Source organism: Ahaetulla prasina, chromosome 1, assembly GCF_028640845.1.
Source record: "Ahaetulla prasina isolate Xishuangbanna chromosome 1, ASM2864084v1, whole genome shotgun sequence".
NCBI lineage: Eukaryota > Metazoa > Chordata > Lepidosauria > Squamata > Colubridae > Ahaetulla > Ahaetulla prasina.
In genome coordinates, this window is record NC_080539.1 from 199,259,338 (window position 1) to 199,286,561 (window position 27,224).

The 27,224-nt window shown below is 37.0% G+C and overlaps 2 protein-coding genes across 5 annotated transcripts; one reads left to right on the plus strand and one right to left on the minus strand.

Moving 5' to 3' along the window:
- The first annotated feature begins 604 nt into the window (after window positions 1–604).
- CLK1 (CDC like kinase 1) lies at window positions 605–10,869 on the plus strand. The gene is made up of 13 exons (XM_058187616.1): window positions 605–744; window positions 3,253–3,398; window positions 3,657–3,882; window positions 4,908–4,998; window positions 5,346–5,412; window positions 6,773–6,889; window positions 7,070–7,236; window positions 7,382–7,476; window positions 7,562–7,691; window positions 8,348–8,430; window positions 9,365–9,444; window positions 10,427–10,517; window positions 10,598–10,869. The coding sequence occupies exons 2-13, from the start codon at window positions 3,253–3,255 to the stop codon at window positions 10,742–10,744; spliced, it is 1,440 nt and encodes a 479-aa protein (XP_058043599.1). The 5' UTR covers window positions 605–744; the 3' UTR covers window positions 10,745–10,869.
- A 2,702-nt stretch (window positions 10,870–13,571) lies between these two features.
- Window positions 13,572–26,928, minus strand: BZW1 (basic leucine zipper and W2 domains 1). 4 transcript variants are annotated; one of them, XM_058187672.1, is made up of 12 exons: window positions 26,789–26,928; window positions 23,461–23,534; window positions 21,614–21,790; window positions 20,979–21,073; window positions 20,552–20,617; window positions 20,108–20,243; window positions 18,976–19,085; window positions 18,000–18,170; window positions 16,301–16,447; window positions 15,810–15,948; window positions 14,099–14,221; window positions 13,572–14,012 (listed from the first exon to the last, which is right to left on the minus strand). In XM_058187672.1, the coding sequence occupies exons 2-12, from the start codon at window positions 23,522–23,524 to the stop codon at window positions 13,981–13,983; spliced, it is 1,260 nt and encodes a 419-aa protein (XP_058043655.1). In that variant the 5' UTR covers window positions 23,525–23,534; window positions 26,789–26,928; the 3' UTR covers window positions 13,572–13,980. The 4 variants fall into 4 exon arrangements, with proteins under 4 accessions (XP_058043655.1, XP_058043663.1, XP_058043671.1 ...); XM_058187680.1 differs by having other exon boundaries at window positions 26,793–26,901; XM_058187688.1 differs by lacking the exon at window positions 26,789–26,928 and adding an exon at window positions 26,403–26,642.
- Window positions 26,929–27,224: the final 296 nt, after the last annotated feature.

Below are 27,224 nucleotides of genomic sequence, written 5' to 3' on the forward strand. Positions count from 1 at the left end.
TCTTTCACTAGTGCAGTTACGAGTGACAATGTAATACTTTGCTATAATCTCAGCACTTCCAATGAAGTAGGGAGAGGTACAAATGGTTGCTGCTTCACGCTCATGTCCTGGAAGTAGTGCATACTGCAGATAAAAAAGGGCCATCGCCACAAAATGCAGTGTGAATCTCAACATGCCTTCAGTGATAATGGATAGAGGGCAACCTGGAACCTGCATTGGGGCCATGCAAATATATTGAGCTGCAAGATACATTGGATAATGCAAACAGGAATAGCAGAACCACGAGGACGGAAATCTAGGGTTCGTTCGGGCTCAGAATTTTCTGGAACTTGTCTATAAAATAATATGCAAGGATGCGGTTTTCAGGATCATCTGATGCTTGAACAAAAAAAGAAAATTATGTTTTTAGACCGAGTCTTCATAATCTATACTCTTTGATAGCGAAGCATCGCACCCCCTTACGCTCCAACTCTACACCCACACACCCAAACCTACTCACGCAGTACTGATTTGCGCAGGCGCTGAGTGTTTTTTTTTTTTTAATAAATCTCTGATTGTTGGCTCGTGACGCAGAGGGCGGGTTTATGTTTGCGCATACGCGTTCTTTACAACCCTTTTTTTCTAGAACATTCTTGCCCGGCGCCATTTTGTTGCGGAGGAGATCTTGTAATGGCGGCTAGGCAGTGAAGAGCTGTAACGTGTTTTATAGACGCCTGTGACCGGAGAGCGGTTCCGAACGGAAAAGTAAGTTTGGGTGATACCAAACCCCTAAAGTAAGGGATATTCGGCGTGAGATAATCTCTTCCCGTAACATCGGGGTGAGTGGGATCATTTGTTGAATGGGCAGGAAACGCGGGGACCTCATTTGTTTGTTTTTCTTCACGGAAGTCTCGGTCGTCTCATGTGTGTGCAAGCCGAGCCGATTCACTCGGTCGGTAGCTCTTAAGGCTAGGGAAAGAGCCGACAGCTGTCGCGGTCTGGCTGCGGCCTTGAGGGCCTGAGAGAAAAACAGTCCCGATTGTAGTTACGTTTCGCCTTAACGAAGAGGCAGAATTTTTAATTTTATTTTTACACACACACAGCGCGCTGTCATTGTAAAACGGATTTGCCCTTTTATTGCGTGCTGACTGCGCCTGTAGTCTTCAAAAGGTTTTCTGAACCGAACCTGGGAGGAAAAATACAGCATAACAATGATTCGCTGCGTGTGATGTAAGCTGTAAGAGATCTTGAGGGTGAGGTAATGAACGAGGAGGAAATATTAAAACGATTTTAATCAGAATATCTCGATTTTGCTGTCGTTCTTGAAGATTCGGCGGCTGTAGTTTTATGACCGGGGGGGGGGGAGAGACAGTTAAAGGTAGAGAGATCAGGAAATGTGGAAGAAGAAAGCTTTGAGTCTGGGTTTTTTATTTTTATATACAAGGTAATAAGAGAAGAGACGACATGGAAATAGACACTAAAATTGTTACCAAAGCACAAGGGACTAAGAATAGCAACAAAACTAAAGTGTAGTTGAAATTACAGGAAAAAAATGGCTGTTAGTAAAAAATTTTCTGTCTGAAAGAGGATGAGATGGAGCCTGCTAAAGAGATGGGAGTGTAGAGCTTTTGCTGCCAGGGCCAAATAAGTTCTGTATTTAAATTTATTACCAATATTTCTTGCCATTCTGAGAGACTGATTTTAAGGGGTGGACTGGCTTATGAGGGTGAAATCTATATTCAGCCAAGTTGTTTGTTAATATAGCTGGGTGATTTTGGAGATGTGGCCTTTTTGAGAATAGTAACTATTATTGAGTGTTGTCTCTAAAGATATTTTTTCTGTTTATATCAGTGAAATGTTATCTCTGGAATTCCACAGATTTTTAAAAAGTGACTCTTCACGTGACACATTTGACTTGTTCATTTTCTGGGGCTTGCCAGATATTAAATCATTAATGAAGTTAGACTGAGTTCACAGGCCAGTGTCAAAATAGTGATATAGTATGGTGGTTTTATTGTTATCCACATTGAAGATGGTGTTTTTACATTTATATTGTTATTTCTTGTATAGAAAAAGATATTGAGAGATACTTTTGACAAATGTATTCACAACTTTCGCTTTTTATGTTGAGCTTGATAGTGGAGTAATACGGAGTATATCGAAATTTTCATTCCGATCCATGTGTTTAGTATTTTAGAATATGCAAAATTGCTTCTTTCAAGTTTGGTATTTATTTTATTTCATTTCTTTTATTAATTACATTATGGCTTCTTCAGCCAGGTTTCTTAGAACTATTGGATCAGAACTATTGTTACATCTGTGATTGTGATAATTGTAATCCCTTGTACCAAGAACTCACAAAAATTCTGAAGTCCAATTTTGGTAACACTGAACACACCCATATAATTTTCAAGTGTTATGTAATACTGAATTAGATATACAGGTAGTCTTTGACTTGCAACAATTCACTTAGTGACTGTTCAAAGTTAAAGTGGCACTGAGAAATGTCTTATGACCATTTTTCACAGTTACAATCTTTGCAGCATCCACATTGTCATGTGATCAAAATTCAGACGTTTGGCAACTGGTTCATAGTTATGATCATTGCTGTGTCCCAAGGCCACGTGATCTCCTTTTGTGCCCTTCTGACAAGCAAAGTCAATGGGGAAACTAGATTCACTTAACCATGTGATAAACTTGTCAACTGTGGTGATTCACTTAACAACTGTGGTAAGAAAGGTCATAAAATGGGGAAAACTCACTTAACAAATGTCTCACTTAACAATGGGCTCAATTGTCATAAGTCAAGGACTGACTTACCTGTATTATAGTGCATTATCAAATATATCAAAAGCAAATAACATGGGTAATATTAATTGGAACTGGTATTAAATAGTAGGCAACACAGTGTTTAAAAGTATATGCATATATACTTTTATATATGGCATACAGAAGTATATATTTCATTTTTCTCAAGTGTGCATGTTATATTTCATTTGCTATTTGGACTTTTTGAAAGAGCTTTTCTATCTGGTTTTTTATGCATTCTGCTTTATGAGTGCTAAAAATCAGAGACTGATATGGAAATAAAGGTTTTTCTCATTGTGTATTTTGCTGCATTCAATATTTTGTCAACTGAGAAGGAAGTTCATATGAGTTTTTTAATTTCTAAGAAAAATAGGGATGGGTTAATTGGAAGTTATCCCAAAAAAATTGTCTAAAGCATATTGATAAATGTGATAATATATATTATATGTACTTAATCTATTTCAGATGAGGTATTCTAGACAAAGTCAATATGGTAACTCTGATGAAAAACAATGTGGTGATCCCCAAAACCAGCATAAGAGAAAAAGACACTCAAACAGCACATCTGAATACAAACGCTGCAAATATGATAATACTCCAATGAATGATAGGTAAGTTTTTTTCTCAGTTCTCATTCAGCTAAAATGTAGGTAATGTTAGATTTTAACAAGTGATTTATGGTAATATTTTATGGGAATTAAAATCCAAAATACAGGAACAATTCTTGATTTCCTATATCTGAAATGCTGGTTTTTACTATTAAAATGACCTCATGTTTAATAATCTGTTGTGTGTGTTCTTAAAATTGGACATATCTGCAATGTGCTGTTTTTCATTACAAGGTGTTTTATGAATTTTTTCCATTCTAGCATTTATAAAGATACCAGCTCCTTTCAGGAAAGAAGTGATGATCATGAACGCTGCTATGTTGAAGAATACAGAAGCAACTTTAGTCAGTTGTCTGAAACTAGGCACCATTGCAGGGTCCATGAGAATGACTATCACAACCATAGTAGCAAGTCATCTGGTCAGAGTGGCAGAAGCAGTTACAAAAGAAAATGCAAGGCAGATAATAAATCATATCATACAGACACGGTATGTATAATTTAAAACACCTGGAACATGGATATGGGTATTCTTTTAAATAATCACAAATGAATGAGGATACATTCTAGCAAAATTGGGTTTTTTTTCTACTAGATGTGTTCCAAAATGGGAAAACTGTGTAGCAACTGAAGAGCTATTTTTCAATGATGATTTCTGTTACCTTGTACTTTTAAAATATCTGATTACATTATATACTGAACTGGTGTTACATTATGTTTTCCTATAAGGATAACTGGTGAAGAGAAAACACTACTCTTTGCTATTCTTAGGTTTCATTGGTGATGTTGAAATAACTGCCTTTACGCAGATCTGCCCCATTAGGCAAATCAATATTCAAGGATAAGATTTGCCTCTTTATTAATGGAATAATTGATAGACTTGATCTACATTGTTTTTTTCCCCATGGCTTATCATCTGACATGCATCTGTCAAAGTAGATGCTGAATCTCTATTGAATTATAATTAATGAATAGAAATTAGGGCTGCTTAGAGCTCTTCAATTAGAAATATTAGAGGTTTTGTGATGAATTTTTATTGCCCTAATTAGGTGTAATATGCAAAATTGCACCTGCACTTGTATATGGACTTGTAATATGCACTTGTTGAGATTATTTACCCAAAGATTACTTTATAGGTCAGTACATACCAACACTTGATGTATGAGAAGCGTTAAACTGAAGAATATTTATTTGCAATTTTAAAATACTAAATAAAATAATTCTTCTAGTGAACCATATTTTAAAAGCATATATATATTATTTGTTGTTACCTTGCCACTTGAAGTACCTTATCTGAAAATCTGTTCCTTGCCATGTTTTTTTCCTGTAACCTAAACTATGTGCCCTGTGAAATTCTGGGGAATTTGAAATTGTTCCTGCCAACCGTTTGTGGCCTGGCGCGTATCTGAATGCCTGAATATCTCCCTGCTGAATGAATTTCGTATTCTGCCCTGAATTCACTCGGGTATATTGATTGGCTGGATGATGTTGGTGCCGCACACTTGCCGTTACCAGAGGAGTCACCGAAGGAAAAGATCCAGGAGTGTAGAGGATGATGAGGAGGGTCACCTGATCTGTCAGAGTGGAGACGTACTAAATGCAAGATGTATAGAATATTTTTCACAACTTACTTTCAAGATAGAATAATTACTTTTAGATAAGTCAGGAAATTTTTTGGAAGTCCTTTACTTTGCGTTTCTTTTGTTACGTGCTTTGTTTGTTTTTTTCCTTTGGGGGGGGTCTTTTATTATATAGAGTTAAACTTAATTGAAACTTCCTGTATAGTAAACAGAGCTGATGTAGAGCAAGATAGACATAAATGTCTTGAAGACTTGACGGATTAAATATTTAAAGTTGTCTAGTTATACTTTTTACATAACTGCATAGCATGGTGTATTGAATAATGAAAATATGTCATTACTTATATAACTGATTGCCTCCCCTCTGTTTTAGATGAAATTATCACTACTGTTGGTGAAGGTGCTTTTGGAAAAGTCGTAAAGTGTATTGACCACAAAACGTAAGTGTTCTTTTGCTACTCAGTTTTCTAAATCTCGGATTATACATAATGTCATTTCCTCTTTCCTTGTGATTGGACGTTTCTCATGTCAGCTGAAAAAAAGTATTGATTTTGAAAGTCTAAAATATATATGCTCCAAATCAGGGATCACCAACCTTTTGGACCTTAGGGACCACTAAATTCATAATTTTAAATCCCGCGGAGCAGTAATATAATCTGCCTAATGACTGGCAGGGTGGGCATGGTTAGGTGGTCATGTGACTGGGTGGACGTGGCCAACTTGATGTCACTCATGTCAAGAGGCACCTTGCCAGCCTCTTCTCCCCCTTCCCAGCCACTCCTCACCTACTCGCCCGGGCTCCTTAAGGCCCCAACAGGAAGCAGTTGTTGGAGCTAAGCAGCCACCATGAGAAAGAGTTGGCAAAACAGCTGGCTTAGTTCAAATTGGATCTGAACAAGAAGGAGGCTCAGTAGAAACACCTCACTGAGGACTACAAGCATAGGCTTTCCAAGCAGAGGGAAGACCTGAGGAGTGCAAGGCCAGATAAAGACACCTGGAGGTTCAGCGGGCTGAGATGGTCAGCCAGTTCCAGGCCATGATGCAGTCCCACTGGAACAAGACCCTCTTCTCTTTGCCACCAGCGGCGCTTCCCTGCAGCCTTCGCCAAAGCCCCGCACCAGGAGGCTGAAACAGACCCCAAGTCAGAATTTCTCCCCCCTTCTGACCCTTAGAAAAAGACCTCGAAAGGGGAGACTTTCTGCAGCAACACAAACGTTCATTGCCTGTATCTGTCCCAGGGGCTGTAGTTTGATGTCTTCTGATTTTAGTGCAATATAAAAAATGCAAATAATTTTTCTGTGGACCACCAAAATTTTCTCACGGACCACCAGTTGGTGACCGCTGGTCTAAATGTCTCAGGGACCATCTTTTCTGTTAAGGCAGTCAGGACACACTTTTGAAGATGCCCCCTTTTTCAAAGGCCTGTTTTCCCGATCCATTGTGGTAGTGGAAGAAAGAGTTCTTCCATGAAAATTAATATCTGTACTCAGTAGTTTTCCAGAAATCTGCAAACACAATGTAAAGGGCAATGTAATAAAAATGTTACTTTGTTACTTTGAAATACATGGATTTTAAAAAAATAGTTGTTTTCAACAGCTCTGTCAGAAATGCACAATTTATCATTTTACTTCGTTTTAAGAATCTCATTGACTTTAGGAAATGTGCAATATATTTTAATATATAATGTTCTTAAAAAAATTAAGGTTAATTAAATTAATAGTAAAGCAGTTTTTCATTCATTGTGACAAGACTTCATTATTCCTGTGACTATTAATGACACTTCAAAACTTTTTCTTTTAGGGGAGGTAAAAATGTAGCAGTGAAAATCGTAAAAAATGTTGACAGATACTCAGAAGCAGCTCGGTCAGAAATACAAGTGTTGAAGCACTTAAATATGTCAGATCCTAATAGTACATTGTAAGTATATGATGCAGTTAAAATTGAATGTGTCCATGTCTTTCTTCCTCCCTCCCTCCCTCCCTAAGTGATTTTATTCTATTATATACTAGTTTCTCTGTAATCATTGACGTTTTACTTTCAATTTTACTTACGTTCTTATTTAATGATGCCTTCTGAGTAACCTTATTGCATTTACAGTCACTGTGTGAAGATGTTGGAGTGGTTTGATCATCATGGCCATATTTGCATTGTATTTGAACTGCTAGGACTCAGTACCTATGATTTCCTTAAAGAAAATCGTTTTCTGCCTTTCTGTCTGGACCATATCAGAAAAATAGCTTATCAAATTTGCAAATCTGTAAATTGTAAGTATGTATTAAGTTGTCTTTTTAGCAATCTCAAGGCAAATAAATGCACAATATTCTTTAAAATATTTTAGGTTGTAAACATTGATATTTAAAGAGGTCTTAAGCTGAAATATAACTGCTTTCAAATTTGGATTCTTTACAGTCTTGCATTCAAACAAGCTGACCCATACAGATTTGAAGCCTGAAAACATATTATTTGTGAATTCTGATTATACAGAAGAATATAACCCTAAACTGGTAAATGTTATCTCTTAATATTTAATAATTGCTTTCATAGCTGATTCTTGCTACTTATGCCTAATAATCTTATGCGACATTTCAGAAACATGATGAACGCATATTGAAACATCCAGAGATCAAAGTTGTAGATTTTGGAAGTGCAACATATGATTACGAACATCATAGTACACTTGTATCTACAAGGCATTACAGAGCTCCTGAAGTCATATTGGGTGAGTTAATGTGCATATACTAGTACAAAAAATTGCATTGTTTGTATTTTTGTGTGTCATGTATGTTGCAGACTTTAAAATAAATAGTTTAGGATATACTCTAGACTTGCTAAAATCTCCCAGATTGCTTCAAACGGAGGAATCTGTGTCTAAACAAATACACTATAGTCAATGCATGAAGTGAAACACCAGTCAAAACCCGTTTTAATCCAGCAGAAGTAGTTCAGAATTGAACATGTGAAGGATATCATCAGTTGGAAGAGGGAAGATGCTGGGAAGATATGATGGTAGAGTGCTAGCCAGTAGATTATATTATGATGGGAGAGCAACAGAAGTGTTGAAGAGGGAGGCTTGGAGAATGCAGGCCTATGAGATTTGCTGCTCTGGGATAGCAGTAGCTGAAAGGAGGGAAAGGCTGATAGTTGGTTGGGGGCAGGAGGGCAATGTTGCCTTCTGTGTTGGGATTTCTTGAGGTGAGGGGAATGACAAAAAAACAATCACCTGTTCATATTTTGTTTTCATCCAAAACCAACAACAGCTAAAGCAGTTTTGTCAGAATACCCTTAATTCATTAATATCAGAAGTATTTATAGTTTGAAAGTCTTTATAGGATTTATAGTTTGCACAATTCATTTTATACATATTTTTTGCCACAGCTTTGGGATGGTCACAACCATGTGATGTCTGGAGTATTGGCTGTATTCTTATTGAATATTACCTTGGATTTACAATATTTCCGGTACGTGACTACAGAGGCATATGTTATAGAGGTTGTAATAATTATTAGAAAGTTTTTTAAAAAAGATTTACACTTCTAATTTAAAGTATTATGTGGTTAGTAATTCAAAGTAAAATAAGAATTAAAGTCAACAGGAAGTGTGTAATTTCAGTATAGATCAGGGGTATCAAACTCAAGGCCCGGGGGTGCTTAGATCTGGCCCATGGGGCCGCCTGGGAACAGCAAAGGACTGGCCCACAGTGCCTCTGCCAGCAAAAACTGAGGTCTCAAGGCCACGTGCGGAACTCTCAAGCTCTGTTTTCACCGGCAGAGGTTGCAGTAGGCTGTCGCAGCAGAAAATGGAGCTCTTGAAGGCCGCATGCAGCACTTCCAAGCTCGGTTTTCACTTGCAGCAGGTTGCAGGAGGCCGATGCAGCCAAAAACGGAGCTTGGGAGCCTGTTTTTGCTGGTAGAGCTCTTAGGCCACCACAGGCACACACACACACACACACCCCCGGGCATGAGTGACGTAAAGCTGGTCTTGCCCACCCTGGCCACAGCCACCTCAGCCCCTCCCCAGGTCAAAACACAACCATGATGCGGCTCTCAATAAAATTGAGTTTGATACCCCTGGTATAGATAAAAGCAATAGGTCTGTAATAGCACTATTTAAGGGAGCCCAAGATGGCATATCTAAAACTGGAGAACTTGTCTAGAGGAGAAAATGTCAATTCCATCCTGAGGCTTCAGATGCTACACTTCTTTGAAATACTGCCATGTGAAATCCATTGCCTATAAAATACTTCAATAGGAGTATTAAAAAAATTGGTTTTTGTTTGTTCTTGCAAAAATCTTCTCCCTCTCCCTTCCACAGATACTTTGCAGCACATTATTTGGTATTCACTGTATGTTTTGTTTTTCCGAAATTTTCAGTAATTGTTTTTTTTTTCTTTAGACACATGATAGCAAAGAACATCTGGCTATGATGGAAAAGATACTAGGACCATTACCAATTCATATGGTTCAAAAAACCAGGTAAAGAAATGTTTGAGGTTTTTTCCCTTCAATATTTTTTCTTCCTCTGCCAAGTACCACCAGTATTTGTATGCTTCTGCTTAATTATTAACTTACATTTTAAAAATAATTTAGTAATCTGAAGCAGTAAAGGTATTTTAAACTGGGCATTGGTTCTTTTTAGTAGATATCTTGAGGTAAATTGTATGACTGTGGGAATACATTGTAAAATTTAGAATTGTTTAAAGTAGTAGGTTCAATGCTCAGGTTATTTGCATTTTATCATATAGACATTATGTGGCAGAATGTCTCATATTGTGGCCCTAATTATAATTATATACATCAGAGCTATTTCTCGTTTAATCATGTCTTGGAGCTGGTACTAGTTCTCATCTGTAAAATACTGTTCTGCCTAATTTTTTATGACGAAATAAAAATACATTTTTATTGTGATAACTCAGGGCTATCAAACTTATGGTCCATGGGCCAGATGTGTCACCCACTGGCCACGCCCAGTTTAGAAAGGGGAAAAGTCAATATGTCACATAATGAAACCGTGATGATGCAAGTTTTGACACCCCTGTGATAACTAATGGGAGAATATACTGGGATGGTGTACTATTCTGTTAAATTTTGGAGAAAAAATAAATTTGTATTGTGCAAAGCATTAAAGACGTTTGTTTTTGTACATTCGTTGTATTGGAGTTGCTGGGGAAACACTTTGTCCATACAAAGTAACAGGAGACGGCCTTTGAAACCTCTATTGAAGCCTTTCAAAAGATGCTTCACTTGCACTAAAATGCTTGTGAAGCAGTTTTTGAATGGTGTGCACCATCCGATATAAATCTGAATGAATATAGGAAATGTGCAAATAACCTTTAAAACAATAAAAATATTTGGTTTGTGATCTGAGTTATGCTGAAGCAGTTATTAAGGAAGATGTTATGCTAGATTTGTCATGGCTAAAACTGCCTTTAAATAATTTCATTCTTAACTATAACAGAAAACGCAAATACTTCCGGCAAGATAGCTTGGATTGGGATGACTTCAGTTCTGCTGGCAGATATGTTTCAAGGCGTTGCAAGCCACTGAAGGTAAGATAATTTGCTGCTCGACTAAGCTTCCTCTATTCCATTTTCTCAGAAGTGCTAATTAGTTTTTTTCCTACCCACAGGAATTCATGCAGTGTCACAATTCTGACCATGAGAATCTATTTGATCTTATTCAGAAAATGTTGGAATATGACCCTGCCAGACGAATTACACTTAATGAGGCTTTGGCGCATCCTTTCTTTTTTCCATTAAGAAAGAAGAGGAAATGAGATTTTTAAAGATTCTGCCATTGAAAAAACATGTTTTACATATTTATTTTGTAATTTCTGTAAATTTATTTTTTGATATTGTCTTGCTTAGTCTGTTAGCTCTTAAAATAAAACATTTAGCAACATTTAGTGTACAGTTTTCTTTTTAATATTGCATGTAAGCTGTGGTTAAAGGGTGGTTAAAGTTTCACACTCAATTTTCTTTTGGAGCCAGGAAAGAAATATGAACTATAGGGACCTCCCAATCTTTCACAATTCAAAAATGTCTTCTGTATTTCCCGTCTCATAAAAGCAGCAAATCTGTGTATGGTTTGTTTAGTCTAATTAGATTTCAAGAAACTTGTTCCTGAAGATGCTTTATATGCAGTGATTGCATGAGTAGGCATTTTTTTAAAGCCTTAGCTGCACTGACTCATGTACCATACTCTAGTCTATACTAACTTGCCTGTTCTAAATTTTTTTTTTTTTTATTGACAAAGTTTTAAGAAAACTAAAAATGAATAACAGGTGTGCTACATGCTACAAAGTATTCTCTCATTTATGTTTCCAGTAGGGGTGTACACGCACGCGCGCGCGACTGGAAATGTTATACTTAGAATGTAGCTTTTTTTCAGCCCTAATGAGGGGCTAGCTAGTGAAGCATCTTCCCAGCCTTGCCTGCTCCCTCCACTCTCCCCAGTGAAAGATTTCCATGCTTTGCTCTCGGCTGTTCTTTAGAAGCTTTTTTTCAGCCCTAACTATAGTGAAGAGCTTTGCCTGCTTTTCTCATTGCTGCTTCCCCTCAGCTGTGCCTTAGAAGCTGTTTTTTATCCCTAAGCAAGGGATAAAAACCAGCAAACGTACTGAAGCTGACCAGACTAAGGATGCTAAGACAGATGAATGAATACCTGGTAGGCAGATTTCCCCCCAAAAAACTAAGCTGCGTCTTATACTCCGAAAAAATACAGTATCAGAATGATCTGAGTTTGAAATGCCCATTTTTTGATATTCTGAATGTTGTCCCAGATAGGCTAAGTTTAATTCTTGTTTCCTGTGAGAATTTTAAATATTTCTTCAGTTTTTGTTGGAGCTCTTCAGCAATCTTTATGCACACGAAAGAACTCAGTATGCCTTTTACAGAGCAATAGTAACCTGCTCCAACCTAGACACTTTGCTATATATTGGCAAATACAATTCTCAACAATAGTCATGATGGGGAGTTTAAGTATTTTTATTATGAGTGCAGTTTTCTGCGTAGTTAATTAGCATTTTTTGGCTGTTCCGAATTTAATGCCAATGGAATGATATTTTCAATTTTGTGCATGGCCCTATGTTCTATTTTGTATACAGCCATAAATATAGCTGCACTCTTAAAAATAATGAGTAGTTGTAATAAAGTCAAAAGATTATTTCCTATGCTAGTAAAATGGAATAAAGCTGCAGGATGGTCAAACTAAGTGTATATGAAATGAGAGAAATATATGTTCAAAAGTGGGAATCTGCATATATCAAATAATTTTGTCTTCGGAACGAAGTGTATTTTTATCTTGCAAAACATTAATTAATCTGATTTAGTACATCTTTAATGAAAACTATGTCAATATTCCCTTTAGAGGTTTCATTAACCATCTTCCACTCCAAATGTATAGAAACTACATTTCAGATTTTATACTACATATTAAACATGGCTCTGCAGCCATGAAACCCCAGGAAAAAACTGTTAACCTAAATATGCATTCATATATTTGTACACGCTAGGAGGGGTATCACTAGGGCTAACAATGTCAAAATGGCAAATGAAGTGACTGAAGCCCCTGCCCCCTTTTTGTATATGTGAGTTTTGATTGCCTGGCAAGGTAAAAGACAACTTCAAGAAACCAATTTTGATCATACCATTTCCCAAGTGTTAACATGCATATCACAGATATCCCATGAGTCACCTAGAGCTTGGTAATTTAAGGTCAAGCAAAACTTTTTACTGCCACTTAATTCTGTGAAGGTATCCTTGGTTAATGACCATTCAGTAACCAGTTTAAAAAGCACTGAAGTTTCAGTCATCCTGGCAACTTGCATGATTAAGCAATTGTGATCGGCCCTTGGCACCCTGCTTGCACTCACAAGTATTGCAGCAGTCACACAATTGTAATTTGTAGCATCTCCTGAAAGCTGCTCACAGGCAAAGTCAACGGAGAAGCCAGCAGAGAAGTCAAAGTTTAGGCAAGTGCTGCCCACCTGTATACCCCCCTTCCCTCTGAGCTTGTGCCACGTCTCCATGGTCACTCATCCACTTGAAACAAGGATATCTGTTCCACAACAAAAAGTTACCAGGAGGGCAATGTATCAGTCTGTTAATTGGGAGATGTAAACAAAAAAAAATCTAAATGTTGAGATTCTGAGCCTAAAACACAAACTAGCTAGTTAAAATTAGCAGCAAGCAAAATGCTTTGAATCAGTTTCAACCTCAAAATAACCCGTTTAGAATTTTTAAAAGATTCAATTTAAACCATTGTACAATTTGCATATTATGAACTGTGTTATGAATTAAACCAATTTTAACTAAAAAACATTTTTTTTCCCTTGCCATAGCATTCTTAGCTGGTCACTGCAGATCATTTCTGCATAGTACTCAATTGCAAGATTTAATCTCACATTATTTGTGTTTTTATTAAGAGCAAGAAATATAGTTACTCCACTGAGAAAAAACTCTTAATCCGTGAAGAGACACTTTAAAGGACTTCTAAAAAGTACAAGAATATCAAAACCAAGAAGCTGAGAGGAAAGAAGGCAGTGGTATAGGAGAATCCATTCTTAATCTAGTTCTCTTTCAAACAAAATCAAACAAATATGGTTTGTAGATTTTGGGTACTTGTACAGTTTAATCTGCAAACAGAATTTTATAACAAATTTCATTTTCCATGTCTACTGTAAACCTTTATAGAAAACCCAGGGATAAAATGAATTTAAGTTGTGGAAGGCCTTAAATTATGTTACAGTAGAAAATACAGGAGGTAGAATGTAACTGAAAGGATTAATGCAATGTTAGAATCAAATCTAGAGCTCCTGTAAGCTACTAACACATGGTTTTAAAAACCTAATTTCAGTGTTTTCTAAGGACCCTAGAAAACGCAAACAAATTTGCTATGAGAGCCCTTATATCATGCTTGATAAAGGGAGGTAGGATGTAAGAATCAGAAGGACACAAAACATGACACTTTATCTACAGCTCCTGTTTGCTTTACTGTTGACATTTTGACAATTTAGTCACCTTCTTCAGTTTCAGACTCCGATTCTGAAAGACAAACAAAATATTTCAGCTTGAGTAAGATATTCAGGATATCTAGTAATTAATAGTTTAATAAGAGTAGGACCACTTGCCTTCCTCTGCATTTTTGAGCCATTCTACGAACTTTTTCATTTGTTCCAGAAAGACACTCTTTCCTTTGGCAAGGTGTGCATCTTTATACCATTTCAGAATGGGTTCTTCACTGAGTACCTCAGCTGTGGAAAACAAAACAACAGGACTCAGGCAACACATCCCACAAACTATGAATGGGGTCTTTGCCTTCTAGGTCAGGCAAGACTTTTTCTACAGCAATCCAGTAGGTGACACCGTAAGACGAAAAAAACCCCACATCACTTTCTTCAAGACTCACTTCCCCCAAAGATAACCAACTACCACAAGTTCTACATTAAAATGAACTTCAGGAGATCCTTAAGAGTTGCTAAAACAAACCTCATGCAGTTGAAACAAAGCAAGTTAAGTGCCATATTCTTAAAAATATAATGGCTTTATGAATCATCTGAAAAATATTCTTATAATGGTATCTGATGGAAAAGAATCTTAACAATGGCTAAATCAGGAGGGACTTTTTTATTTTCTGCTGGGTCTTCAAGACGTTACACTGGAATGAATGGTAACAAATGTAGGCATTTCTCTCCCACACTTAAAAGTGTTCTCCAATTCCCATTATTTTCTGCAGTCCTCAAAAAGTGGCTTTAGTAGCCTCACAACTTTGTCCTTCAGAATACCTCTGAATGTTATTTTGCACACTGCAAATCATTCCAAACATTCAGAAAGATACTATTAGTCCAAAGTCATTCAATCATTGCACAACAGTATGCAATGTTGCAATCCGGATATTCTGAAGCTGTTTCATTTCTGGAAATAAAATGGCTTGTCTTGTTCCATAAAACAGTCCCAAGAAGCCCATTTCTAGAGTCATTAATTTGAATTCTGATCCACCATGATATTCTACCTATTTTTTATATAACTATCCCAATTAACTTCTCTAATGAGGGCTGTAATTATAAATAATATGGGAAGCAGTTTGAATACTTAACATGATTCTGATTTTATATTCTATTATAGTGATTCTAAGACCAATTTAAATTTCTCCAATTTTTCATCACCAGCAAATTGTTTTTATTGGATATTTATAATTATAGGATTTCTTTCAGAGGCATTTGCTGAATCAAGAGGGAAGCCTAGTGTCATTCTCTTCTTCTGAAGCCTCCCTATCCTCTCCAAAGGATTTGTGATCTTATGGAATAGTTTTTAGAAAAAGGAGAAATAAAAGAACTGCTCTTTTTTTTTCACAGTAGAATATTCCTAGGAGTGAAGATCTGCTCCTAGGAATTCTGGATTCATTCAAAATATATATGGGGAGCGGGGGACGAGGAATTTCCATTTTGTTGAGAAATGCACGGTCATCAGCATTCTTTGAGTAACACATGGGCATTCTTTGAGCATTGGACAAATGTGGGGAAGTGCGCTAAGGAAAAGTCACTTTCACAGAACTTTATTTTACAGACTCCCTGAGTTTTGTTCCATGCAATAATACTTAGCACAAAAGCCATTAATCCCTAGAGCAAAATGTAAATATCTGATAATTATCTTGCAATAAAAGAGGCTGTACTGCTTATGAATTATTTGATCTCTAGAGCTTTCCATAAACATAAAAGACTTTACTGGAATAAGAAGCTCCCAATGTATTCTAGCATATAGGCCTGGTTTATTGACACCAGAAACCAAGATTATACGTTAACTTCCTCTGCTTTCAGAAGAGACAGGTTTGTTATATATTACCTTTGTAGAAGAGCACCACTATTTTCGGGAAGGCTTTCATGAAATGGATGTTGTCATAACAGTACTCTTGAATCTTTAGCAACAGAGTCAGTTCAGACTGACCTTGGGTTGTAAAGGCAGCAAGAAGAGGGCTGTATTGCTGAGAAGACAGGACAGGCTTTGTCATAAATAATTTCCTAACTTGCATTTAAACATTTGCTTCATCTTAGCCGTGGAGAATACAGTTATTAAAAAACTAATGTTTGCTTAAGATGTCTCTTCTAATTCTTATAAAGAAAAAATGATATTGTCAAGAAACATACAATATCTTAGAATCTTTGGAGTAGTTTCTTAATAGCATTAAGTCTACTTTTTTAAAACAAGGTTACTCTGAAAAAAAAATTACTTCAGGAAAACCTCAGACAAAACATCCTGAAAAATATAGATGGATGATAGATATCTGCAACAGACTGAAAATTTTTTAAAAGATAATCTTATCAATGAGCTTGTACCTTCAAGTGCTTGATGGCTTGTTCTGCGACGAGCTCCTCTTTTTTGTTCCATTCCACAGTGCTCATTACACTAGACCAAATGATGCCAATTACAGTCTGCTCTGATATGTTGTTTTTCTTCATTTCTTCCTTGACATATGGTATAATCTAGGCAATCAGAGTTTGCACATTAGCCTTATCCAGACATTTATCTGGATATAATGATCTCAAAATGGAATTTAACCAAATTATGCAAGAATCCAAGTCAAGCAAGGTCTTGCACTAACCACTGTACTCAAGTCCAAGTAAATCTGCATATAGCTTCCTCTTTGACCTGCCACCTGAAAGTATGGAAATAGGACAGAGGAATCTGATAGTGTTTTGACCTTACTTTGGTTCACCATACAAATATTGAAATGGCGGGCTTGTCGTTCTTCTTTATTCAAATTTAACTGTGTGCCAGAATAACAATTTTATTTAACAAATGTAAGCAAATTTAGCAGTATGCTTAATGTAAAAAAACTCCACTTGTAACATATTTTAAATTGCTATTGAACATCACATTGTTCAAGGCACATCAGACTCAAGGCTGAAAGAGAAATTTTTCTCTGCACTGCTCAAGGCATGTTAACAGTAGGAAATAATTGTTAGATGTTAGGTAGAAAGTTCAGAACATTAATTTTAAATGCAAGCTGAGTCAAATGTCTTTCCTCGATTGCCATAAAAGAATTATTAAAACTGAACACATTAAGAGTGGACAGCAATCATAGATCTGAGGCATTCTGTTAACAATAGCCAAAAGAGCAATGGAATGCTTTGGATTCGATTCCAAAAAATAGCTTTTAATTGCTAAGCAATGCAGTTGCTAAGTAACTCCCATTTTACAACCTTTTTTGCCAGTTAAATGAATCACTGCAGCTTTTAAATGAATCATGTAGTCATTAAGCAAATTATGGACTTTTGGGAAAATGGCTAGGAATGTAACAAATGATCACATGACCCGGGCACTGCAACTGTTATGAATACATGCCAGTTGCTAAGTGCCTGAATTTTGATCATGTGATCATGGGGATGCTGCAACTGTCATAAATGTGAAAATCACTCATAAGTCACTTTTTTCAGCACTGTTTTAACTTCGAACAGTCACTAAACAAAGTTATTAAGGACACCTGTACAATTATGCATAACATTATGCATACAAGTATTTATGATGAACTATTCTTTAAGTTTCTGAAGTAAATGACTGCAGGAGAAATATACTGACAATGATCTTAAAAGGTAAAAAGATCCCTGGGGCCTGTCCTCACATGACTATATCCATCCAGTTTTCTGAAAGTAGTTTGCCACTACCTTCTTTCAGGATGTGTGCTCACTTCTTTTAGGATATATGTTCAATTTTTCAGTCTAACAGCCAGCCCCAAGATTTCTAGTAGATCTTTGTCCAACGATTAACCAAGTCATTAACTTAGTTAGCTCCTGAGATCAGTCAATGCTGGCTAGTTTTTTCTTAGCATTTTTCAATAAAGCACAATGTTTTACACTAAAGAAGTTAAATAAGATATTTCATGAATCTTAAGAATTTAACTTACCAAAACTATTATTGTCCTATTATACCTAATGTGTACCATTAGGGACTCAATAAAAATGCTATTTCCATAATTCTGGTATTCCGTTAAGTTCTTACAGAATTCATCTATGCTTGCCAGCTAACCATACTTACATCCTTAAAGGTATCTCCTCGTGACATCTGCTCTTGAAGTTCTTTCTGTAATTCTTTACGAGCCCCTATGCACTGCTGATTCCGAACATATTCAGAAAGTTCCTTCAATCCTGCATCAGTGAAGTATTTTGTAAAGTGTTCAAGACTTTGCTTGTTGGCTGGAAAGAGCTCCTGAAACATATGGTTTTTTTTGCAAATATTAAGGAACTATACACGAAAGTGCTTACCAAAAAGATTCAGCCTTGTTTCATGCATGGAAATACTCAAAATAATATTAATTTTCCTATTTGCTGAGAAGGTAGAGATAAGGAGTCATATATCTTAGTTTTTATTACCATAAATTTTCCTGTCAGGTTCCCCTGAGGATCATACTATGTCAAAAATTGTGTTAAAACACTGAATTCTAATCAAATATACCAAATATACCAAAATGCCAAACTAGAGGGAATTATAATAAAGATACCAAATTCAGATGATTTTTTAAAAAAATTAAATATGCAATAGTGAATTAAACTATTAGATGTGCTTCAGGCATGAATCTATGTATTCAGAACAGTCACGAGCAGTGGAAAGGGAACTCCTATAAGCTAAAAACAATGTTCTTGGTATATACCCATGATGGTGAACCTATGGCATGCGTGCCAGAAGTGGCACACAGAGCCATCTCTTCGGGCACATGAGCTGTCCTGTTGCTCTTCCAGGTTCTGGCGTGCCAGCCAGCTGGTCTTGAGTGCGGCAGCACTGGAAGCCAGAAGAGCAGCCACCCAGTGCGCATGCATGCACTGGAAACAGGAACATCATCTTTCCGGTGTGCACATGTGCACCGGGTGGCTGCTCTTACGGTTTCCGGCACGTGCACCCCCTCCCGTTTCGGCATTCAGTGGTAAAAAGGTTTGCCAACACTGGTATATACCAATACTTTACTCTGCTTGAGTAACAGATGTTTCACTTTGACTATAAAACTCTATCCACTTACCATCAGCCTATTATCCATATTGACTTTACGAAGGCTAGCAGCAACTGCATTGATATCTTTTTCATTTATCCATGATTTGAACAATTTTACTGCAAAGGCTGCTGAAACACCTGCACAGAAAATTTCACAATTACTTTTTAAGACTTCACAGTGGGAATTGGTACGATCCTCTCCTTCTACAGGCTTTCCAAGTTTTATCTAGCCAATAATACATTTAGATCATGGAACCTCCTCTTCATACACTATAACTTACAATAGACTTTCCAAAAGGAAAGTATCAAAGTGAGTCTCAATAATGTTAACATCAGGATTATACTCAGCAATATTTTCAACAGTTTTTGCTGCCCTATTACTGAAAGACATGCTGCCTGCAGGAGCTGAAGATCTTAAAATCATTAGAAAAGTATGATTTTTCACTTTTTTGAACTGCCCAGCTCCATTAGAGAGGGGTTCAACAGTTACATACCAGTAATACTATGTAACACAATGGGACTAAACAAATTTCTATGATGACAAAGCAAACACAATGTTCCTTGGCCTCAAATGCTATTTAATGTTATTTTTGCTCATCATAGTAGCTTATGTTTAAACTTTAGAAGCAATTTTAGTTTTAAACTGAATCCACAATATTTATGAACAGTTAATCCTCGATGTATCTCTGTAATAAAGGCTGCCCATTATGAGCATAAGTCGTGATGGTCGTAAAGCAGGTCATCATGTGACTGAGTCATTTTTACCTTTTTTCTGATAGTCACTAAGCAAAGCACCTTAAGTGAATCCACAGTTGAGAAAGTAAGCCCATTGTTATGAAGATTTTTGCAAAAACTGGAAATAAATGCTGATTTTCCACAAAAATGTCGTAAATTTGGTCTCATGACCATGAGACACTGCAAAATGACCATAAATGTGGGCCAGTTTCTGAATGCCTAAAATGTGGTCATTTCAGTGGGGGATAATCCATCAGTCATAAGTACCTTTGAGGGCTCCACTGAAACCTTGAACAGTAGCTAAGTGACTAGTCATAAGACAAAGGACTACCTGTACTATGAAAATAGCATGTGAACAACAATAAGTGAAGGTGTTGCTTCTTCTATGGAAGAAGTTGCATCAGAGGCAAGATTTCTGTAATTACCTTCTTTAACAAGATTCTCATTATACAGGCTGTTGAGAATTGATGCATTAAGGTTCCCATTGGCCAGAAGAATACCCGTCAGCATGGCCAGTTTGTTCCGCTCAGACTCTGAAAAACCTTTCAAGAAGAGCAGCAACTGCAATAGGAAATACCGTAACAAACATTTTGAAACTAATGATATAACTGAAGCCATACTACAGCATTAAAAGGATTTTTTGTGGCAGTCATCAAAAGACCATTACTTTTCCACATTACACTGATCAAAACACATTTGTAATTACTTTCGCTCAATGTGTACACATGCACTAAAATCATTATACAATGGATGAAACTTTCCCCCCCAGCTAGAAAATGACCAGCAGAAGCAGACAGTCTAGTACTACTTATATATAATACAATCCATTTTTGGCAAAATAAGGTAAAAATCTAGTTTTCATTGAGTACCTTTTTAACTTCATCCTCAAAGCCTTTTTCCAGGTATTTGTATCGCCTGATCAGCTTGTTAAAGACCTATAAAATAGATAGAGAGCAAGTTTGGTTAGGTGGTTAAAGCAACAGGCTGGCGTGTGAGTTCTATTCTGCCTTGAAAGCTGGCTGGGTGACTTTGAGCTAGTCATTCTCTCAGCGAAACTTACCTCCCAGGGTTATTCTGGTGGGGAAAATAGGAGAAGGAAAGTGTGTGTTCATTGTCTTGAGTTAATTATAATAATTATTTATAAAAATAATAAAAGTGGGATAAAATTAAATGAAAATGATCAGGATTAAGAAATGAAATGCTCAATTAACAGTCTTTTTTTGATAGTTTTACATACCAATGTGTCATACTATAAAAAGATAGGATTAATTAAATAATAAAAGAAAACACACAAACCTGAGCAAATGCTTGCATTGTTTCTAGGTCTTCTTGTGCAGCAAATACACAGACATCTGTGTGCATCATGTCATCTGCCAGGGTACCACCTGGGGCTGTTGCAAATAAAAATTATTTCAATTACAAGAAAAACAACTGTAATAGAAGTTGTTTTGGTCTACAAGATCATCTTTGTTGAAACAGTCAAAGTTTAAACAGTCCATATTACACCTGATTTATTGCAAATGAAATTCAATTTTCTAGGAATTGAATAAGTAGGCAAATGAACCTGATTCATATCTTACAGTATTTTTGGAGAATACTGAATGATCCAATTTGAGTCATGATTTTTCTTCCAAAAGCTGTTAAAATGGTCACACTGCAGTATACATTGCCTCTAGTCTATATTTTGCTTTGAATACTACAATCACTTTCAAATTATATAAGTGTACAAGCAATTTTGAAGAAAAATTACTGTTTCCATAATGCACCCATCCATAAACTGAATAGTCAGTAAAGATACTTGCTTTTTTCTTTTTGTCATCTACTCTACGCTTTTCTCTTCCCCCTTTCCTCCCCTATTTTATCTTCATCTTTCTTTATATTTTATGTTTTGTTAAATTAATAATTTTTTAAAACAAAATAAAGATACTTGCCCAGCATTCCACCAGCCACCAGAATGTCAAAGAGTGTCTCTGCATAGCGGCGATAATCAAGTTTTGCTCCAGAAGCATCAAGGAATTTTGCTACTGCTTCCAAATCACTGCCAGTTTCATTTAAACCTTGAATAATACAGTCCTGAAACTGAGTGGGGTCAAACCTCTCTTTTTCATCTGCAATAAAAAATTAATACTGTAAATTCATCTGAAAAGAAAGTCAGGGTAATTGGAATTATTCATTTCATGCTGAGAATCAGATCAGCCAAAAGGAAAGTCAAGGATCCCATTAAATTCAGGTTAGCTAAAGAGTTTAAAGTTCTATGCAAACTTTTCAGTTGCTTAATAGTTGATTCAAAGTAAAACATAATCAAAGTAATCTGTTGAATTCAGTGAGGGTTATTCTCAGACAATGTGCCCAATATTACTGAAGAGAAACACCTTATAACATATCATTGTTACATTTGTAAATTCAAAGCTAAGTAATCTAGAGAAAAATTAAGACAAAACCAGAAATGGTTTACATTAAATTTCTCCTCAAATTCTGCTGAGAGGAACTAATGCAATACAGAGTTTTCCTTCATAAACATGATACCATGTAAAGAGAGGGTCCATATTTCTTTCAACTATGATAAAAATCAGGGTTGTTCTCTTGTTCCAGAGCCCAATCTCTTTCTCACAGCAGTTTCATATATGATAAAATTAATAAAATTAAATATTGTATGCTTTATTACTAGTTAGTCCTCAACTTACAACCATTTGTTTAGTAACCAAAGTCTGAAAAAATGCTGAAAAAAGTGATTTATGATCAGTTTTCACACTTACAACTGTTGCAGCATCCCCATAGTCACGTGACCAGAACTCAGGAACTTGACAACTAGCATCTATTTATGATAGTTGCACTGTCAGCCCAATGTCTGATTTTTTCAACATAGACCACTCTGTCCTTGAGTGGCTGGGTGGACTGGACATTAACATTTGAACCACTATAAGTTCATGTATTTGCCATACACTAAATAAAATAAAGTTGCACTGTGACTCATGCGATCATCATTTGTGACCTTCCCAGCCAGCTTCCAACAAGCAAAGTCCATGGAGGGAGCCAGATTTGCTTAACTGCATGATTCACTATGCAAAAAAAGGTCATAAAATGGGGTGCAACAGTTAACTGCCTTGCATAGCAATAGAAATCTAGGGCTCCATTGTGGTCATAAGTCAAGGACTATCTGTCCTTGCAGCATAAAATGAAATACAGTATGACCCTAGCTCAGGAGTGTCAAACTTGCATTGTCACAGCAGTGTCACGTGACATATTGGGACTTTTCCCCCCTTCACTAAACCAAGTGTGGGCGTGGCCAGTGTGTAACGCATTTGGCCCGCAGGCTGCAAATTTGACAGCCCTGCCCTAGCTAAACCTTTTGTCAGATTGCCCAATCATTCTGTTTATTAGCAACTTTTTTGAAGAAGTAAAAATGCACATTTCTTCAAATACAGATTCCATTAACTCAACAGTCTTGCATGAACTTAATACATGAAATACAATTGTCAGACTTATTAAAAATCAGTGACTAGGAATAGGAATCAGGACCTGATTTATGAATGTGAAGATTTTAGATGGAATATATTAATAATTATTTCAATAATTAGTAATAAGGAAAAAATCAGAGATGTTGATTCTATGGTTATTGCTATGTAAACATACATTTTCAATAGGTCTTGAATAAGATTCAAAAAGATTCACTAATAAAACTATCAAAAGTACATATCACAAATCATTAATTACAGTGATGTGGTAATTTGCAATTGATAAAAACAAATTGATTAAATAGGTATATGATTACGCTTACCTCTTTTCCTAGTTTTAAAACGCTGGCCTGATAGCGTTGGCTTTTGCTGCTTTTGATTATTCATAAAAGACACCCTGTGATAAGCAACAAATTGAAGATGTATTGGTTAAGAAAGTAATCCTTAAGGATTTAGAAATATTTTGATCAAAACATTTGCTACCTAAAACACATCAGAGTACAAAGGTTTTTTCCATTCCCAAAATTTCCGTGTCTACAATGCCATTAAAAATGAGTCCTAAACCACATATTTATATTTAAAACTGGAACATTAATTGTTTCTGATTAATGTTCCAGTTTTAAATATAAACAAGTGGTTTAGGACTCATTTGTTAACTGCAAAATAGTGATTTAATAATACATAGTTACCAAAGTGGCAGGTTTATTATTGCATAACAAGTAAGAACAATCACATGTAATCTTATCTCAAGTTAATTCCTACTGCATTTAAAAAGAACATTAGGAAGATCTCATTCCTAGTACAACTGAAGGGAAAAGGCAACTGTTTTCCTTTATGTTACTTTTATGGAGAACTGCAATGTTCACAGCAGGAATTAAAAGGCATTCTTTGCATTGATAGATTACATACAAGAGTATGTAAAGATATCTTGACAGTCAGTTTGTCTCTTGTCTTGGAAGGCTTACTTCTACAGAGCAGCTGTATCTTTTCTATTGTAAGACTGGATAGTTTTAAGTACCAAGTATGCTTTTTAACGGCCCTGTCTTAAGACAGCTTCCTCAAGTCTCCTTCACTGAGCCAATACCTAGGAAGATGTTTTAAAATTCACTTCTCTATTATAAATTGTTCTAGTTCAGCCTGTTCTAATTAATTCTATTATTACAAGTGTTAAAAGTAGGAACAGGAACAAACAGAAACAAGGCACTGCTGCCTTCTGTCACTGTTGCTGTAACTAGTGAAGGGGGTTCTATCACTATGAGGACAGAATGGTGAAAACCTTCCTGGAGATACCATCACACAAATGCTATGAGTTAGGTAATTGCAACAAGTAAAAGTTGCCATTTTTCCTGTGAAGACTAGTAGGAGCATTTGCTCACTAGATGATGGGATTATCTGTATCCAGTTAATTAAATATTATAGCAATCTTGAAACAAGTTCCCTTCCTGCCTTTTTGCCTGTAAATCCTATTTTCCTTCTGTATATTTTTAGATTATAAAGCGGAAAGTAGGGAATAATTAATTTCTATCAATATGTAAATTGCTGTTTAAGGCTGACAGACAATGAATAAGTGCTGTTAAACTAATTAATACTACAATGCAAACTTTTCTTAACAGGTAACACTGTTCACATCCATTACAGTCTAAAAAATATTTGATAACTCAATCAGATGGATGAATCAAACTTTATCCATCTAGGAATATATTTTGTATGAAATGCCCTTCTCTCTTTTCAGACTACTTCTATTTACAACTGTCCCAATTTCAAAGCTGTGACATAATTGCAGGAACTCTCAAAATCACAATTGAAATCATACTGGAAATTCAAATTCAATAACATGTGAATCAGTAACTTAACAAATTTCACAGATTGAAGCCAGAATAATTATCCTTACTGAACCCTCAAAATTAATTAAGGGATAAGTTTTGCTTTGATACTAAAGGCTGTCAGTCTTTGTGATTTTACCAGTGCTCTATATCAACATAAAATAAGGACAAGCTGGATGCCAGTATTTACACTAAAACCAGTAATAGTAAGGCAAAGTTATTAATAACCTACAATAGTCTTTCAGAAACTAATTCCATTCATGTGTATTAGGCCTATTATCCTCAATACAAACTCTGGAAAGCTAAATCTATATAAAAAGTAGCTAATTAGGAAAGACAGCAACACAGAATATTCTGTAAAAAGTATAACTCCTTTCTACAAGTAAAATGGGGAGCCTCAACTCAATTTACATTAATGTAAATACACAACTATAATACACTAAATATTGAACATTAATAAGTAGCACAAAAAATGGAGCAGAGATAATCACATGCAGGCAAAAATACAAAAAGAAACAAAATGTTCAGAGTTCCACAAGTTAGGGTGAAGTTAAAATCACAGATAAAGATTCCTTAGACAAGGATGGGAAAAAAGAGCAAAAAGGGTAGTGAAATTATCTGCCCCATTTCCACTGTTGGTGGCAATGTTGATCCCACGGGATAAATTTAAACATTTCTCCCATCCTATACTAATAGGTAGTGTATTTCTCCTTAGAATCAAAATAATGTCACATCAGGAAGGAGGGCTACTTCTTGGTAATTTTGAGAAAGCAAAATGATAGTAGAACAGAGCAGGACCAGAATGATTTCCTGTTCTATTCTAAAAACGGATAAAACATTCCTATTTTTCCCCTTATAAAAGAGTATAAAATGCATGTGTGCATACGCATGTTGTGTGTCCTTTTTAATACTTTATCCTAGGTTACTGAGCATCTAGTAAAGAGTTTGGGAAACAAAGCCATTTCTTACAAGGCCCATTCTCAACTCTTGGGGGGGGGGATATTAAATGCAGTATTTATTTTAGTCTAGTAAAGAAAAAAATGTAATCCTAAAAAGCTCGATCACAAAAAAAAAAAAGAGTAACCTATTTAGAGAGCCATCTCTCATATATACACCAGGGGGGAAAAGGTTAATAATAATCGGGTTAAAGGAGAGACAAATGTTTATATTTCTCGCCTTCGTTGATCAAGTTACTACCAGGCTCCTCCTCCAGGTCTGCCCAGGGAGCCTCGGGGGACCTGGCAACCTTCCTTCTCACTACGTTACAGCCCGCACCACAAAAGAGCAGCCCGGGAACATGATGTGGCGCTTCTTCTTTTTTTCCCTTTTCTACCTAACGCTAGGATAGAAAGGGGGGGGGGGAAGCACTCTTCCCCCCCTCCCTCCTCCTTTCGTCTCCCACAGCGCCCCCTCGTTCTTTTCCTTCCCTTCGTTCTACCCACCGAGCCCTCCGGGCGGAGGCGGCCGCTGCTGCAGGAGGTGGAAGCGATGGCCGAGGGAAGGGGGGATGTCTCTCACAAGCACCGCCACGGCTAGGCTAGAGTCCCGCTTGTTCCTCCCGGCCACCACCGCCGCCGCTGCCGCCGCCGCCGCCTCGGGTCTCTCGATCTCTCTCTCTCTCTCTCTCCCGCGACGGCGGCAGCGGCGGCGTCACCAACCAACAGAGGCCGCCGCTTTGTTACCCGACAGGTCAGGCCAGGCCGCGCCAGAGGACGTGGGGGAGGGAGGGAGGGGGGGGGAAGAGGGCCGACCAGTCCGGCCGTTACTATCCAAGCGCGCGTTCCGAACGTCCCCCACGCCCGCCTCCCCACCCCGTCTCGAGCCTCACCGACTTTTAAGGCAGGAAAGGAACGTCCAAGGAGCACGAGCTTTACCAGCGACGCGAGGAGGACGGAAAGGTGGCTGGAGGCAGTAGTATCTTCAGTCTCCTCCCCCTCAACCTCTCGCGAGAAGCAGAGATGACGCGAGAATTTACGGAGAAGGCCCCACCTCCCAGAAAAAAAACAAAACAAAACAACTGCTCTTCGTGCCTGCGTCACTTATGGCGGGGAGATGATGTCCAAGTGCTATCAAAAGCCGCGCCTGATTTGTCACTTTCCCGCCATGGGGAAGGACAAGGCGAGGCCTACAGCAGATCTGTCGTTGTTATTTGTTTTCCCCTTAATGGACATGTCCCTGCAGTTTTCTTGGCAAGGTTTCTTTCTGGCTTCCTAGAACTGTGGTGGGGAGGGGGGGAACTAGCTCAAGGTCACCCAGCCAGCTTT